The sequence below is a fragment of the Lasioglossum baleicum genome, chromosome 6 (assembly GCF_051020765.1).
Source record: "Lasioglossum baleicum chromosome 6, iyLasBale1, whole genome shotgun sequence".
Lineage (NCBI taxonomy): Eukaryota > Metazoa > Arthropoda > Insecta > Hymenoptera > Halictidae > Lasioglossum > Lasioglossum baleicum.
Genome location: NC_134934.1, coordinates 10,721,213 through 10,735,855, shown reverse-complemented (window position 1 = coordinate 10,735,855; position 14,643 = coordinate 10,721,213). Strand labels below are relative to the sequence as shown.

At 41.9% G+C, this 14,643-nt stretch overlaps 4 protein-coding genes across 5 annotated transcripts in view; 2 read left to right on the top strand and 2 right to left on the bottom strand.

Annotated features, from left to right (window-relative positions):
* The first annotated feature begins 1,838 nt into the window (after positions 1–1,838).
* Positions 1,839–8,832, top strand: LOC143209539 (putative 2-oxoadipate dehydrogenase complex component E1 homolog). Its single transcript, XM_076425311.1, has 12 exons — positions 1,839–2,668; positions 4,075–4,370; positions 4,449–4,668; positions 4,983–5,554; positions 5,837–5,994; positions 6,064–6,331; positions 6,866–7,082; positions 7,172–7,584; positions 7,665–7,785; positions 7,857–8,045; positions 8,122–8,207; positions 8,285–8,832. The coding sequence occupies exons 1-12, from the start codon at positions 2,398–2,400 to the stop codon at positions 8,390–8,392; spliced, it is 2,919 nt and encodes a 972-aa protein (XP_076281426.1). The 5' UTR covers positions 1,839–2,397; the 3' UTR covers positions 8,393–8,832.
* Positions 3,738–11,435, bottom strand: Sirt2 (Sirtuin 2). 2 transcript variants are annotated; one of them, XM_076425342.1, is made up of 8 exons: positions 11,135–11,149; positions 10,672–10,727; positions 9,867–10,112; positions 9,435–9,791; positions 9,171–9,366; positions 8,906–9,098; positions 8,731–8,823; positions 3,738–7,457 (listed from the first exon to the last, which is right to left on the bottom strand). In XM_076425342.1, exons 3-7 carry the CDS (start codon positions 10,045–10,047, stop codon positions 8,755–8,757), a joined length of 996 nt encoding a protein of 331 aa, XP_076281457.1. In that variant the 5' UTR covers positions 10,048–10,112; positions 10,672–10,727; positions 11,135–11,149; the 3' UTR covers positions 3,738–7,457; positions 8,731–8,754. The 2 variants fall into 2 exon arrangements, with proteins under 2 accessions (XP_076281457.1, XP_076281455.1); XM_076425340.1 differs by lacking the exon at positions 10,672–10,727 and having other exon boundaries at positions 11,135–11,435.
* A 431-nt stretch (positions 11,436–11,866) lies between these two features.
* Positions 11,867–13,082, bottom strand: Hacd1 (3-hydroxyacyl-CoA dehydratase 1). Its single transcript, XM_076425346.1, has 5 exons — positions 12,866–13,082; positions 12,669–12,786; positions 12,382–12,614; positions 12,118–12,299; positions 11,867–12,034 (listed from the first exon to the last, which is right to left on the bottom strand). Exons 1-5 carry the CDS (start codon positions 12,934–12,936, stop codon positions 11,955–11,957), a joined length of 684 nt encoding a protein of 227 aa, XP_076281461.1. The 5' UTR covers positions 12,937–13,082; the 3' UTR covers positions 11,867–11,954.
* Positions 13,083–14,377: 1,295 nt separating this feature from the next.
* The window catches only part of LOC143209541 (uncharacterized), a 51,818-nt gene continuing 51,552 nt past the window's right edge, over positions 14,378–14,643 (top strand). Inside the window, exon 1 of the mRNA XM_076425317.1 lies at positions 14,378–14,519. The gene's annotated coding sequence lies outside the window, so the exon portion shown is untranslated. The remainder of the gene's footprint in view (positions 14,520–14,643) is intronic.

Genomic DNA, 14,643 nt, shown 5'->3' with positions numbered 1-14,643 from the left:
CGGGGTGTCGCGTCCCCGGGGTACCCGAATCGCCTATAGGCCGCACCCGTGTGCGGGGTTAGTTTGGCTCTCGTGAGCTGGTGTTAGGTTGGCTCTCGTGAGCTGGTTAGATTCGCACTCGTGTGCGGGGTTAATTTGGCTCTCGTGAGCTGGTTAGATTCGCACTCGTGTGCGGGGTTAGTTTGGTTCTCGTGAACTGGTTCTAGGTTTGCTCTCGTGAGCGGGTATTAGGTTTGCACTCGTGTGCAGGATTATGTATTGTTATGTCTAACTATATTATTAGTCTGTTTCAGCTAGAATACACCAAGAAGAAGTCATACCAAGAAGAGGACACACCAAGAAGAGGACAAACCAAGAAGTCTGCGGCGTATTTTTAAGTTAGTTTTATTTGCCGAGCAATTATTGTCTTAACGTCACCCCCGAACCTGAGCCTTCTGCTCAGGCTCATGTTTCTTATTTGCGAATCAAAGCCTTCTGCTTTGATTCTTCCCCTTTTGCGATTTAGTTGTTTGGTCCCCAATAATTGCTCGGCTTGCGTGCGTTAATTTTTAAAAGCTTGTACTATGCCCATCTGTATATACCCATAATATTGTAGTAATTATTGGCATTGGTATTATTTGCTCGATTTAACGTTTTTGGTTTAATCTCTAAATCTGTAATACCATATACATATGCATATCTAGTTATCAGGATATCAGGATACAAAGGTATCAGCATATCAGTTTAGCAGTATATCGCATATCACTATATCTGTATATCAGTATAGAATTACCATAACAATGAATCAGTATGATACCAATGCCAATAATTAATTGCGTGCGTGCGTGCGTGCGGTAATTTTTAAGCTCGTATATCTTTGTTGTAAATATGTCGAGTAATTATTGCAATAACGTCACTTTACTCGACTCGTATTTTTGACTCCGACACAGCCTTCTGCTGTGTCGGACCTTGCTTGTATGTACCAGACCGGTTGGAGCCGGTATTCGGCGTCGATACATTGAGAGGGGTGGTTCATTGAGACCTGTTCACTCGTATTGCCATTCTTTCTGTTCGTAATCCTACCCGAGTCACCTCAACGCTTTGCGTTGCCTGGTGGCAGGTAGTTGGCAGAGAAATTCTCTGTTCGTCATCCTACCCACGTTACCTCAATGCATTGCGTTGCCTGGTGGCAGGTAGTTGACAGAGAGATGGTTCTACGTTTGAACACTTCTCACTGTCGATTCCTCTTGGTGAGGACACGTCGGGTATCGGCTCTGACCGGGGCTGCACTGCAAACATTGTACGCGCTGCGTCACCTTCGAACTAGAGCCTTCTGCTCTGGTTCGCTCTTGTTTCTCACTTTGAAAGAATCAGAGCCTTCTGCCTGATTTGCCTTTAATCCCCCGTGGATCGGAGACTTCTTCTCCGATTCACACCTTTTGCCCCGCGATAATTACTCGACATACTTGCGTAATTTAGTATTAAGTCTGTCGTTGTAAGAAAGGGATCCAGAAGGAATATTGCATTCGTTCTGACTCCCTTTCGGGTCTCTTGTGCAGCAACCTCCTCGTGGTGAGACCTGGGCAATCGGTATTATCCTCTATTCGTAAGAACTTTTAGTGTCTTATGAATAAAGGATAATATCGAGCTAATAGCTGCACATTTAATAAATATGTTGATTTTTCAATAAATTCTATCCCTATACCTATTGTCCTCCATAACATTTTGCAATTTCACCTTCATTCAGATCAGAATATATGTATTATCCAAGCTGATTTGCCCAGGGCGTGAACAATGTCATATATCGTCTGGTTCTATTTAGGTAAAGAGACGAGATAGTATTTCGTCGGTGATAGTATTATAAGGCAATTACAGAATGGGTAATGTGAGCATTCTATACTATATCTCATTCTTCTTCTAATACTTGACGAGTATCTCGTCGGTGGTACAACTTTTAGCGATGTGCTATTTCCAGCTATTTCAGATCACTGTAAGTTCCACGTTATCCCCGCGCCCGGTCGCGTCCGCACGCGCCCGCTTACTGGTCCTGCTGAATAGGACAGGGGCTGGCAGTCTTTAATATTATCTCGTCGGTGACTGAAGTCTTATTCCGCAGACCTTGAACTACATCGGTAAAAGTCGTCAAAATTTTACGACTAACGCAAAATTTCGAAATCGACTTTTTTCCGACTTTTAGGGTTAAATACCCCACTGTGCGGCGTCTGCTTGTTGCGCCCCATAAAAATATTCATACTTACGTGCAACGCTACGCGTCGAACCGATCTGATCCGATATGTATTGCATATTGGCCAGGCCAATCTCGAATAAACAGATAACGACGAATAATAAGACCTACGAACGGCAGAAGGGGAGGGCAAGAGCCAGCGAGGGGTGGTGGGGAGTGGCGATAGGAACAGCATGCGAACCGCGGGCAAATGCGGCATAGTGATAACGGACGTTGTTCAGTTAGTCGGCTCAGTTGATCCCAGAGTTTTTGCAAGGAGAATGCACGCCTGTTCGATCCTCCGGAACGCTCGAAAGCATCCACTATTTCGATGGACTCGGTGGACAAGCGGTTATCCGAGCTCGGAATGTTTATTCCCTTATCGACAGAGGATCTATGCTCGCGCTTATCACAGCGAGCGCGGTGTGTACGGATACAAGTCGCGGGTTTCACCAGAATTTCAAGGTATTTTCCATATAGATTGCAAATACACGAATATCGATATATTCGAAGTAGTTCTATCCGCTGGGATCGTGTTTACGTAAGTTCGCAATTACATGGAACTAAATTACATGGAATTAAATTACGTGTAACTAAATACCAGCTAATTCGTTTATTAACCCGTTTAAACCTGTCGGACAGTATACGGTGACACGATACCCCCGCACTAGCTTCTTCCTCTCAATAATTTCAGAGCAAATGTTTACAAAATTTGGGATTGGACAAAGGTGTTTTTTATTTTCTATTTACGTCGTAAACGAAGTTTTCCAGCGCGGTGCGTAGATGGCTGCCTTATATTATACATTAATAGACAGCGGATCTTTCTTAACACATTACCGACCGATGATTATTGCATAATTTTGAAAAATCTGTGGTACATGGCTAAACACTTTTTAATGGAACCTTCAATAGCAACAGCAATTTTCGTTGAAAACTAACTAGTCATCCTCAATAACATCATCTAACAATTTCATTTAAGATTGCAATGTAAAAGAAAATTTCTATGCTTTCTTTTGGCACAGCACAACTATTTCAAAGCCTAGTAATAGGCTTCCGGTAGGTAAAGTGTTAATATGGTTAATATTTTTACTGTCTTAAATTGCACCTATCAATGTTAGTCATAAATTCATCAAATCCGTTGTCTATACATTAAATACGTCCTTCGCGTGAATGTTTTCAAACAAGTAACGCAAAGATGCGACTTTCTACCGTAAAGCGTTCTTACCTTGACGGAAAATGTTCGGCCGTGGACAGGCATCCCCCGAACACGAAAGCCCGGCCAAAAATGCTGATACCACTGATAGCACTTTTAATTTTGAACACGCGATAAAAGATAAAAAGTTGCAGCACAACGAAAACGCAACTATCCACTGGTTCGTCTCGCGCAACTGTTCGAGTTCGATTATCGAATACATAGAAGCGATTATCGAACGGGCGATGGCGAGCGTATGCGCGGCTAATTTAAACCGACATTCTGAATCTCAGCGAAATTCCTTTCTTTTAATTGATCGAACGACCGAGATACACCCCAGTATTCATGTTTCTGACTAAAAATAGAATATTTATTTGAAAGTGATCGATACATGCGATACAACATCTATTTTGTTCTATTGATTCCGAATCAATTAGAGCTTTTCAAGCACTTGATTCGCAGATTTTTGTTACACCGAAGATGCTTTTGTATCGGGTGATCGCGATACGATTCCCGTTATCGTCGAGTGCAAAAATAGAAAGTGCGCTGTCGGGTTAAAGACTTAGTCCACTAATTAAGAACTGCTGTGAGATAGCGAATGCGATGTTTCAGTTATTACGCAACATCGCTGACAGAACTCTTTATAGAAAATACCGTACGATATTTTCTCCGTTTACAGTGCCGAAAGAATACCTGGAGTCGCGATCGAAGAACAGCAACTTCTACAGATTGGTCACCGCGTACAGAGAATTCGGTCACAAACAAGCCAACGTAGATCCCGTCTCTCTCTCTCCGAAGAAGCCAACTCCGCTCGCGGAATTGAATCCCGAAAGGTTTGGATTACGTTTAACGGACAAAGTCTTTTTCGAAGGGATCCTAACGGCGAATAAAAAGGAGGGAACGGTGGAGGAAGCCTTGGAGCTCCTCCGTAAGATCTACAGCGGTTCTATAGGTCTCGAGTTTAGCCATTTAGAGGTATCGATCGCTTACTACATATAATAAGTCTATGATAACAGCTGCAAAAGGATCTGATCGTTTTGAACGCTTACGCAGACCGAGGAGGAGAGGGAATGGTTCGCGGAAACCGCGGAACGGTGCACGGTCGATCCCATCGCGGATCGAACGAGAGTGGCTATCGCTAAAGAGATGCTGAAAAGCCAAGCATTCGACAACTTCCTAGCCATCAAGTTCGTCAGCCTAAAAAGATACGGAGGCGAAGGCGCCGAGGCTATGATGGCGTTTTTCCACGAGTTTTTTAAACTGTGCGCAAACGGTAATCGGCTATATATAAGCGGCTAATTGTAAGTCCTGTACGGTCACCTTTCGATTACAAACGGTAGAAGATATTGTGCAGACACCAGTGCTACGATTTTCTTTACGTCTACAACGATTAGAACTTTTTCGTCGCTCTTACAATCTTCTAGAAGAAAAAGAAAATTTATATAGTACTTCTACGCTTTCGCTAACGAGTAAATATCGATAATAGAGACATAGAATTTAATTCGGTGTCTCGATATTATAGAGAGTACAGGGCAAACGGTTGACAAGATTGTTCAACGTCCGCAAAACCGATCCATCTGTTTCCAGACGACTTGACGTACGTTGTCCTCTGTATGCCGCACCGTGGTCGACTCAACTTGCTCACCGGTATGTTAAATCTTCCACCGGAAAAGTTGTTCCGCAAGCTCCGAGGACTCTCCGAGTTTCCGGATGGAACGAGAGCAACTGGCGACGTGATCAGTCACTTGGTGTCCTCCACCGAGCTGGACATCGAAGGGAAGAGCCTTCACGTATCGACGCTGAGGAATCCTTCCCACTTGGAGGTCGTGAATCCCGTCTCTATGGGGAAGACGCGAGGAGCGATGCAGGCCATCCAAGATGGAGCTTACAGCGAAGACGAGAACGCCCGGTGGAGCGACAAAGCGTTGAACATTCAGGTTCACGGGGATGCCGCTTACGCTGGCCAAGGCGTCAACCAAGAATGCTTGGCTTTGTCCCAGGCCCCGCACTTCGAAATAGGTGGAACGATTCACTTGGTCGTGAACAATCAACTGGGATTCACCACGCCGGCTTCCATCGGCAGGTCGTCGAGATACTGCACGGACCTGGCAAAGATGATCTCCGCTCCGGTGATCCACGTCAACGGAGACGATCCCGAGGTATACGTCGCGTTACTGTCTGTTTCTAGTTTTGGCGTTAAGGGTGTAGACTTTTCTACTGCATGCGCAGCTTTATGTTTCCGAATAATGCACAAATTACGCCTCGTAAACGTAAAAATGGGACTTTTGAGGGCGATTGCGGCCTAGATTGATCTTTTACCTAGCGCTTTTGGCTGCTAAAAAGCCCCATCTTTGCATTATCGAGGAATGAGAAATCTACACCCTCAATACACTCTGTCCGAGAACGATTAGTCGCTGAACTATCGAAACACCGTGCCGTAGATGGTCGTCCGAGCAACTAGACTCGCATTCAAGTACCAACGGAAGTTCAGGAAGGACGTCTTCGTGGACCTGAATTGCTTCAGAAGATGGGGTCACAACGAACTGGACGATCCAACGTTCACGAACCCCGTTGTCTATCAAATTATACAGAACCGTCCGTAGGTGTTTATAAAACTCGTTGCGCGTCTGAAAAATGAAAGAGTGAGTCTACCTTTGTTTTCACATAGATCGGTACCGGATCGTTACTTAGATACACTGGTAAAGTCTAACATTTTTACCCTGGAGGAAGCTAAGCGCACGATCGACGATCACAGCGCTTGGTTGAACCAAGCCCTGAAACAGGTGGACGCTTACGTACCAGAGTCCGCGAGCTTCGCAGGTTTCTGGAAGGGAATGCAGCAAGTTGAGGCAAGCGTGACTCAGTGGGACACAGGCGTCGACCTGGGTCTGTTGAGATTCATCGCCGAGAAGAGTGTCCGAGTCGACGACGATTCGGTGAGAAGCAAGAGAATAGTGCGTTAACCGTACTATGTACAGTGTTCCTTCGGACGATGTGACTTTCGTCGATCGCGCTACAAAGAGACACGATCCGAGCTCGGTGAGGCAATACCAATGCAATTATGAAACTTTCTTCGTTACGAAACCTTTACCAGCGGATTCGTGAAATTTTCCACGAATTGCCGTTATATTTACTTGTTTAATAAGCGATGGAGGTTTCGAACGCAAAGGAAGACAGCATGTGAAAAGAAAGAGACGTCCAGAGACGTTCAGCGATCAAAATTCTAATTGCATTGACATTGTAATCGATACGCAGCCTTTTGAACTGCGCCGGCTGCCTCGACGCTCAGTTCCTCTTTGTCGTTTACGCGCTGTTCTTCTCTATGTTTGGCACACGTCAAAGAAAGTATGTAGTACCTCTACAATTTCTGAGACTCCATACCCCCGAGGCTTGCATATCATCCAAAGGAATATTGTAGACGCTAAATCCTGATATTCCATTTAATATCGATTATACGTTTCTCTGTATAGACGATCCATCCGCAATTAGCAAAGAGCCACGTTCAAGCTAGACTGAAAAAGGTAACCGACGACCATGGGCAAGGTCGTCTGGACTGGGCCACCGGCGAAGCATTGGCCATCGGAAGTCTGTTGTACCAAGGCTACAATGTCAGAATAAGCGGGCAAGACGTGGGCCGAGGAACATTCTCCCATAGGCACGCTATGTTCGTCGATCAAGCAACCGGAAGTAAGCGGACATCGGTATTCCCGAATCGGTCGGATCATTGATATTTACTTTATCGTGATCATACTACTTCGTTTGACACATTATTCCAGACATACAGATCCCGCTAAACTCGATGATCGAAGGTCAAACGGGTAAGTTGGAATTGGCTAACAGCATTCTGTCGGAAGAAGCGGTTCTGGGCTACGAGTACGGAATGAGCATAGCTCTACCGACAACCTTAACCATCTGGGAAGCACAGTTCGGTGATTTCTTCAATGGAGCACAGATCGTGATCGACACCTTTCTGACTAGCGGCGAAGCGAAATGGATGTTGAGCAGCGGTTTGACCGTTCTTCTACCGCATGGCTACGACGGCGCTGGCCCCGAACACAGCTCCTGTAGAATAGAGAGGTTTTTACAACTCACCGATAGCAACGAGAACAAACCGGATGGAGATGACGTGAACATGCATGTCGTGAACCCTACAACCCCGGCGCAGTATTTTCACTTACTCAGGAGACAAGTGCGAGGATGATTCTTGTGTTCCGAATAAACATTTCACAAACACTGCTTTGCTTCTTTTTTAAACTTCTGCCGTTTCAGATGGTTAGAAACTTCCGAAAACCTTTGATCGTTGTGGCTCCGAAAACATTGTTACGTCTGAATGCCGCGACGTCGTCGTTACAAGAAATGGGCCCACGAACCAGGTTCACGAATGTCATAGGTATGCGAAACAATATTACTAGGATAATTGTTTTCATTTTCGTTTTGACGACACGAGTAATGTGCTAACAGGAGATGAGAAAGCGGCGGAAGCAGGCGTGGACAAAATCATTCTAGCAAGTGGAAAACATTTTTATGCTCTCGATCATTATAGAGATACCACGGGACAGAAGAACGTAGCCATCGTTAGATTGGAGACTTTGTGCCCCTTTCCAGTTCATGAATTATTGCAACAGCTCGACAGATATGCAAACGCAAAAAGTGAGTAAAACGACTGCGCAGAGTTATATGACAATGAAAGTCCTGAAAATTGAATAAAAATATATTTGTGCGTCAGCTTTCGTATGGAGCCAAGAAGAGCCACAAAATATGGGGCCGTGGAGCTTTGTGAAGCCTCGTTTCGAGAATTTATGCGGCAGACGTGTAAGTTAAAGAAAAATTTATTTAAATGATTTCACCGAGGACAAATATTCCTACGAGACAAGTATTATCGTTTCTAGTTACAATATTGCGGTCGCAAACCTATGGCTGCCCCAGCTGTCGGCGAAGGGCAGGTGCATCAGCAGGAAGCTGAGGAAGTTATCAGCAAGCCTTTTAGAATGAAATGATTCTGCTACGTTCAATCGGAAACGTTCTTAGAGTTTCATAGTCTTCTATTTTATTTGTACACCCGGTTCAACTGTCACGATCACATTCAAATAATAAATTACACGTTCAAATATACATTAGAAAATTATGCTTTTATCGCTATAATTTATCTACAGAATTCCGTCGAGCGGACGTAAGCGAAAGCGTATTTCTCCGTAATCATCGTATGAAATCTTCTATCGTATAAATAACATTTATACAATTACTTTAACAGATAATCTCGTTTGCTAAATAAGTTTTTCTTTATAAAAAAACAGTGGCGAACTTAAATATCGATTGCGTTAATAAACAAGTTTACCTCGCAAAAATATTATTAATATAGTTAATCCTTCTTAGCATTTTCAGCATCCAATCGTTCGTGTTCCTTTTTTACAAGATCTGTCAATTCGTCCTGGAAAGAAACGATCGGTTCGAATCAAATTTGCAGATTTTTCCGGGTTGCATGAAGAAACAATTCAAAAGGAAGAACGTACCCCCCAGCCCAGTTTTTCTGCTAACATTCTGCAACCGGTATCGCAATCGCCTAACCAGGCAACGTCGCGTCCACAGTGAGAATCTTTCGTATCGAAGACAAATCCCTGTCGTAGTCCCAGGAATCGTGACAAACGATCTTGCATGCCCACTTTTTCTTTATTAATGAGTAAACGTGGACAGGTAGATCGTACTCTTGAAGCGAAAAGAAATAGCAATTTAAATACGAGTTCTCGTGATACGACTTTCTAATTTTTTATCGTTTACCTGTCTACCAAGGATGCAAACGGTTGAACAACCAAACTGGATCCCATTATTATCAGTAGATCCGCTTGCGGAAAATCCTGTTCGATAAGGTGATCGAAACGTTGCGACAACAATTCCCCGAAGAATACAACATCCGGTTTCACTACACCCTCGTTGCATTTCTCACACTTTGGTACAGTGTCTTCCATAATCTTCTCTGAAAGGAAATTTTTAGTTTCAGGATACTATACGTTATGCGATAAGTAAATAATTCGACAAACTTACTTTTCATCCATGGCAAAGTATACGTTGTTTTGCACTTGAGACATTGTCCGGTATGAAAAGTTCCATGCGCTTCGACCAATTTTTCTGGGGGCAAGCCTGCGATCCTTTCCAATGTATCGATATTTTGCGTGTAGTGCCTTAAGAGTAATCCTTTCTGCCACAGGAGTCGTATAAAATAGTGGCACGGGGTCGGCTTGAAGCCTTCGGGCAATAATTCTTTCGCAAGCGTGAAAAACGGCTCTGGGTTCTCCATAAAATAACTGACTTCGAAAATAGCTTGAGGGTAAGGTAAGTTGTATTTCTTTAAGTTGTGATACAGCCCGCTAGACGGCGATCGAAAATCAGGAATACCCGCAGCTGCGAATACAACGTAACTCTGTATATAGTACAAATATCATCCAACAGTTCTAACGTAAAGCATCGGATACTTACACGTGGATATACCAGCTCCAGCCATCGTGACAATTTTTATGTCATCGTTTTCCTTGATATAGTCTACTATCCCATCTATGCTGAGCTCGCGAAGAACCTTTTTCTGGGACTGTCCATCGCACGGCGGTGAATCGAAAAACCTTAACAGCATCTGTCCTAAATATTCTCGAATCATTTCCATGTCGGAGTCTTCTACCTTTTCCCGTGTCGAAGAACTGTCTTTTGCCTCCTCATTTAATTTCTTCTCTATGTAATTCCAGTGCGAGAACAAGTAGAACAATGTTAAACAATAATCATTTGTGCTATAATATATCTGTGGTTGTCAGGAAAAACACTGTGAATCTTTCGAATTTATTTTCACGACTATTTTTCTGGTAAATGCGTAAATCCCATGTATACTATTAATGCATAAACTCGAATTTTTTGAAATTGTGACACACTGCGTTTTCTCTGACAACCACAGACATAACTATGTCATGCTCTTATGCAGTATAAAACTGAAGCTATGATTTGGATTGGATACAATTGAGAAATGTCACAAACGATTGATAACCTATGAAGATAATGAAAATACTAATGAAAAAGTACATTCGAGTAGGCAATTTGAATGACAGAAAATGCTTTACTGACTCGAACGATAATATGCGAACAGATGCTTTGGCCAGAGTTGATGGCCAAATAATTGTTGTAGACGACTGATTAAAGGAAATGTGATTTGTGGGAACATTGGCGTGCTGCAAACATATGTCGAAATTTTATAACAAAACGTACTCCATTAAAGTTGTACACGTGACTCGATAATTACCTCAAAATCCTTTTGTTTATTCGCGAACAAAGTGCCCGTAAATTAGGACTGAATATCTTCGAACAGTACACAATGTCTTAATTCACTTAATCGTATTATTTAATTAATAAAACTTGCGATCTCCATGGATGACAGATAAGGAGAACATGATTCACACATTTCACCTTGTTAACGCGAACAAATCTACACGTTGCAACCGAAAGATAAAAATACTTTCTAAGAACATCGAATCTCTGCAATCAACAACTTTGTAATTTAATATCTGTCGAGAAATTGATGTTCGATGCTACGTGATCACGATCGAGTATACCATTTCGTTGACACTTATGTGGAAGTTTCGAAGAGAATAAAAGAGATAAGTATCACTATCGTATCAATTTGCGATGAGAAAGTTAGAACGCGAGTAAAGTCAAAGAAAAATCGAATTTTGTTTTTACGATTGATTGACAGTTCAAAATATTACCATTTTCTGTATCATCGTTGCGCTCGGACATGTTGTCGAACTGTAACGACTGTAACAAACTGTAACGACTGGTAACGACCCCTTCAGACCCCTTTGAACAGTTTCAATTTTATTTTTCGCTAATAATTATGACCGTAGCACTGGAATAACCGGAATAACGATCGATTAATTGTTCATTCACACGAACAATTGTAACGGTTTATTACACGGTTAACTTGAAGTCGATAAACGATAAGGATCGTAAGTGTTTCACAAAATCTGTAAGTATTTATGTATTTATTACAGGACCGAAAAGAGAAGACCCGCGAAAAGAAAGCGAATACGATTGGTTGTCACGCACATGTAAAGTATCTTCCTATTTTCGCTATTGGTCGGAACGGTAGCGTCAACCAATCAGATTGCGCGACTAGGCAGCTTTCTCTCGGTTCGGCAGTTTGGATTTCGATTATATACTTTTTAAATTTTCATGAATTTAAGACGGAGAAATGATCCATAAAGATTTTTCTTTAATTAATTGTTTTCGTCGGCAACGACACGTACTTACATATGTATATATACATTAGGTATTCAATTTTTTTCACATCATTGTGAATGAAAATGAATATGGATTTGTATTACATAGATCATAACCCGCGTTTTACATTTGTCGAGTCACGAATTGAAAAATTCAATTTCGACAACTTTGTCAATGAATAGTTCGTTTCGTCGCAAGGGAAATAAATGTAACTCTGGTTTTATAAACTGAAACATGTATTGTCAATGTAAGAAGGTATAAAGACACCGTTAATACCAAATACAAACCTTACTTCTATACGCAATATTACTGAGCTTTTTTAAGCGAGTCTGTTCCCAAAATTTTACGCCTTTGTGAGAACATATGAAGATATAGTTGCGGGAAAACTGTAACATAAAGAAATAGTAATTAAATATATGTAATATAGTATCGGTGTCGCAGCTGTATGCATAATATTTTGGCAACTCACTAGGAATGTATGTGAGCATGACTATCAAAAGCAAATAGTGATAACTAAATGCAAAGTTCCAAGAGTTAGGTAAGGCGTAACTCCAGAATTCTGGATGTGATTTGGCGTAGTGGCTAGCTGCGTATGCGCACAATAATTCTCCAGATACACCGATCGGATATAATCCAATGAACAATGTGTACCTGCAAATTAATATGTAACCATTGACATTTCGATAGTCTTATTAGCTCGAAAGATTTGGAGGCAATCTTCTTAATAACATACCTTAACCATACGAGTACATGCGGTACATAATTATTGAGATTCATAAAGTAATACAAATATCTTATTATTTCTGTTATCGACCATGCTAACAGTGCCAAAAATAATCCAGTGGTAGATATTTCGCTGTAAGGTATTGCTAACAATACACCATCTACTATCAAAATTCGACTGGTAACTTGGAACAGCGTGAGCATAGGATTCGATTTAACTAATCCCACTATCGCATGTATTATCTGTAAAAATGTTAATTAATTATAAAATTCAAATTCTCCGAATCGATCTCTTACCTCCAGCAAAGCTGCATGTTGAAAAATAATAACAGGCCATTTAAGGTTCTGCCACAAATTTGCTTCAACGGTGGACGAAAAATCATTTTGCAAAAATTTGACAAGTATGTAAGACCATCTGCAACAACATTTTATTCGAACGATTAATTTATTTAAAATTGTAACATCGAGCGTTTTTATCTACAGTAGCTACTTACCCGAAAACTAGCGTGAGATTATATGTTTTCAGATAGAGTGTCCCAACAGAACTGGATTTCTTCGATTTCATATTTCTATTTTTAATGAATCGCCGAGATAATAGTTTCGAACAATATCTGTAAACACTACTTACGAACGAAGACCTTTTGCCTTCATAATCCTACCACGCAACTGGGGAAATCATATGCGGTACGCTTCTATATAATACTTTCTACATTGTACAGGAACGTAGCAATTACTTCGCGGGGCACAGTGGTGCTAAAGTATACACAGGTACATACATATGTATATCTATGTACGCGTGTTTTCTTGAAATTCATTTGAGAATATTTATATTCTATTGTTTTATTATGCAAATTATCGAATGCCGAGTAAGTTTTGTACATTATAAACGGCACTCTTCGATGACGTATTCGTATCCTCGCCACGTGCATCGTTACCTTGAACTTTTTGCTGACTTCCGCCACACGTTATTCTCAAAGTCATTCAACTGAAGAAAACAAGCGCATAGCAGCGAATAAATTTACGTATGTGTCGATCGGTATGTGAATTAGCAAAAAATGATCAGAAATAGAAGGAAACGAGTGCAATGTATTAAAAGCTTATACAACAGCATATATGCCCCGACAGCACAGTCTGCCCGAGCCCACCGCCGGACCCAGCTAGCCGAGCCCCAGCCCGACACGTTACGGGCTAACGCAATGCTTGGCTCAGCGTTGAGACCAAATCAGGACGATTTAGCCTGGCCCCTGTGCACAAAAGGGCGCGATTTTCACCTGCCGGGGGCTCGAGCCCAGAGCCTGACGGCCGGGCTGGGATTCAGCCTGTTTTTGAGAGGGCAGCACGGTATCACACTAATGTGGCCAATCAGTGCTTCGATTGGGCCCAACTTTTCTCGCGCATGCGCGACACAGGGCGGGTCGCATCAATGTGGCAGTACTTTGCAAATGCGTAGCAGTCTCCCTTGTTACCGACAAAAGTATAATAAGTTAATAAATAAGACCTTTGAGGGCGATTGCTGCCTAGATTGACCTTTATTTGGCGTTTTTGACTACTGAAAAAACCCGTGTTTGTATTATCACGCAATGAGAACGCGAATCCCGCACCCTTGCAATCTTGCAAATCGGCTGAATCCTAGCCCGGCCGGCAGGCCCTGGGCTCGAGCCCTCGGCAGGCGGAAAACGCGCCCTTTTGTGCACAGGGGCCAGGCTGAAACCGAGCCGGTGTGCCGTCGGGGTGTATATGCATATATGCGTATATCCTTTCTGATATACGTACCGTAATGATAGATCATCAGATTTTTATTATACATTTCATTTAATATGTACAATATGTATTTCCAAGCATATTTTTCATTGTACACTGTCAGTTTATTATCGTGATTTATTTCAGCGACACATTTTTCTTTCGACTATGTACGCTCCTGGTTTTTTGGATCAAAGTTCAATATGCGTACGCAGATATGTCAATGCATCAATGGCACACCACGCTAGGTGTTTTATAATATGTTAAACATGACGTTAGGTGTTTACTATTCATGCTATTCAGTTAGAAGTCACTGTAATTAAATTCGAACTATAGATTTAAATAATCCATTTCGGGAGAGAGCTACATATTTATAACTATACGAAAGGCTTCGAGTTGAATAAAAAGGTAATAATTACTAAAACTCGTACAATTTTTATGTACGTATAGTATAGAACGTATATAAATTAAGTAAATTCTATTAAAAATTAAGCCACTTTTTCAAACGCTTCGTAAGCACAGTAAGCGAACT

Coding starts and splice junctions, on each gene's coding strand:
- Hacd1 (XM_076425346.1), bottom strand. CDS start 12,936: ATGAAATCGAAGAAATCCAGTTCTGTTGGGACACTCTATCTGAAAACA. Junction 12,300..12,381: donor CATGTACTCGTATGGTTAAG/GTATGTTATTAA, acceptor ATTAATTTGCAG/GTACACATTGTTCATTGGAT. Junction 12,035..12,117: donor CATGCTCACATACATTCCTA/GTGAGTTGCCAA, acceptor TTTATGTTACAG/TTTTCCCGCAACTATATCTT.
- Sirt2 (XM_076425340.1), bottom strand. CDS start 11,165: ATGTCCGAGCGCAACGATGATACAGAAAATG. Junction 9,367..9,434: donor TACTTTGCCATGGATGAAAA/GTAAGTTTGTCG, acceptor ATTTCCTTTCAG/AGAAGATTATGGAAGACACT. Junction 9,099..9,170: donor TTTGCATCCTTGGTAGACAG/GTAAACGATAAA, acceptor TTTCGCTTCAAG/AGTACGATCTACCTGTCCAC.
- LOC143209539 (XM_076425311.1), top strand. CDS start 2,398: ATGCGAACCGCGGGCAAATGCGGCATAGTGATAACGGACGTTGTTCAG. Junction 4,669..4,982: donor TTTTAAACTGTGCGCAAACG/GTAATCGGCTAT, acceptor ATCTGTTTCCAG/ACGACTTGACGTACGTTGTC. Junction 5,995..6,063: donor CAAATTATACAGAACCGTCC/GTAGGTGTTTAT, acceptor GTTTTCACATAG/ATCGGTACCGGATCGTTACT.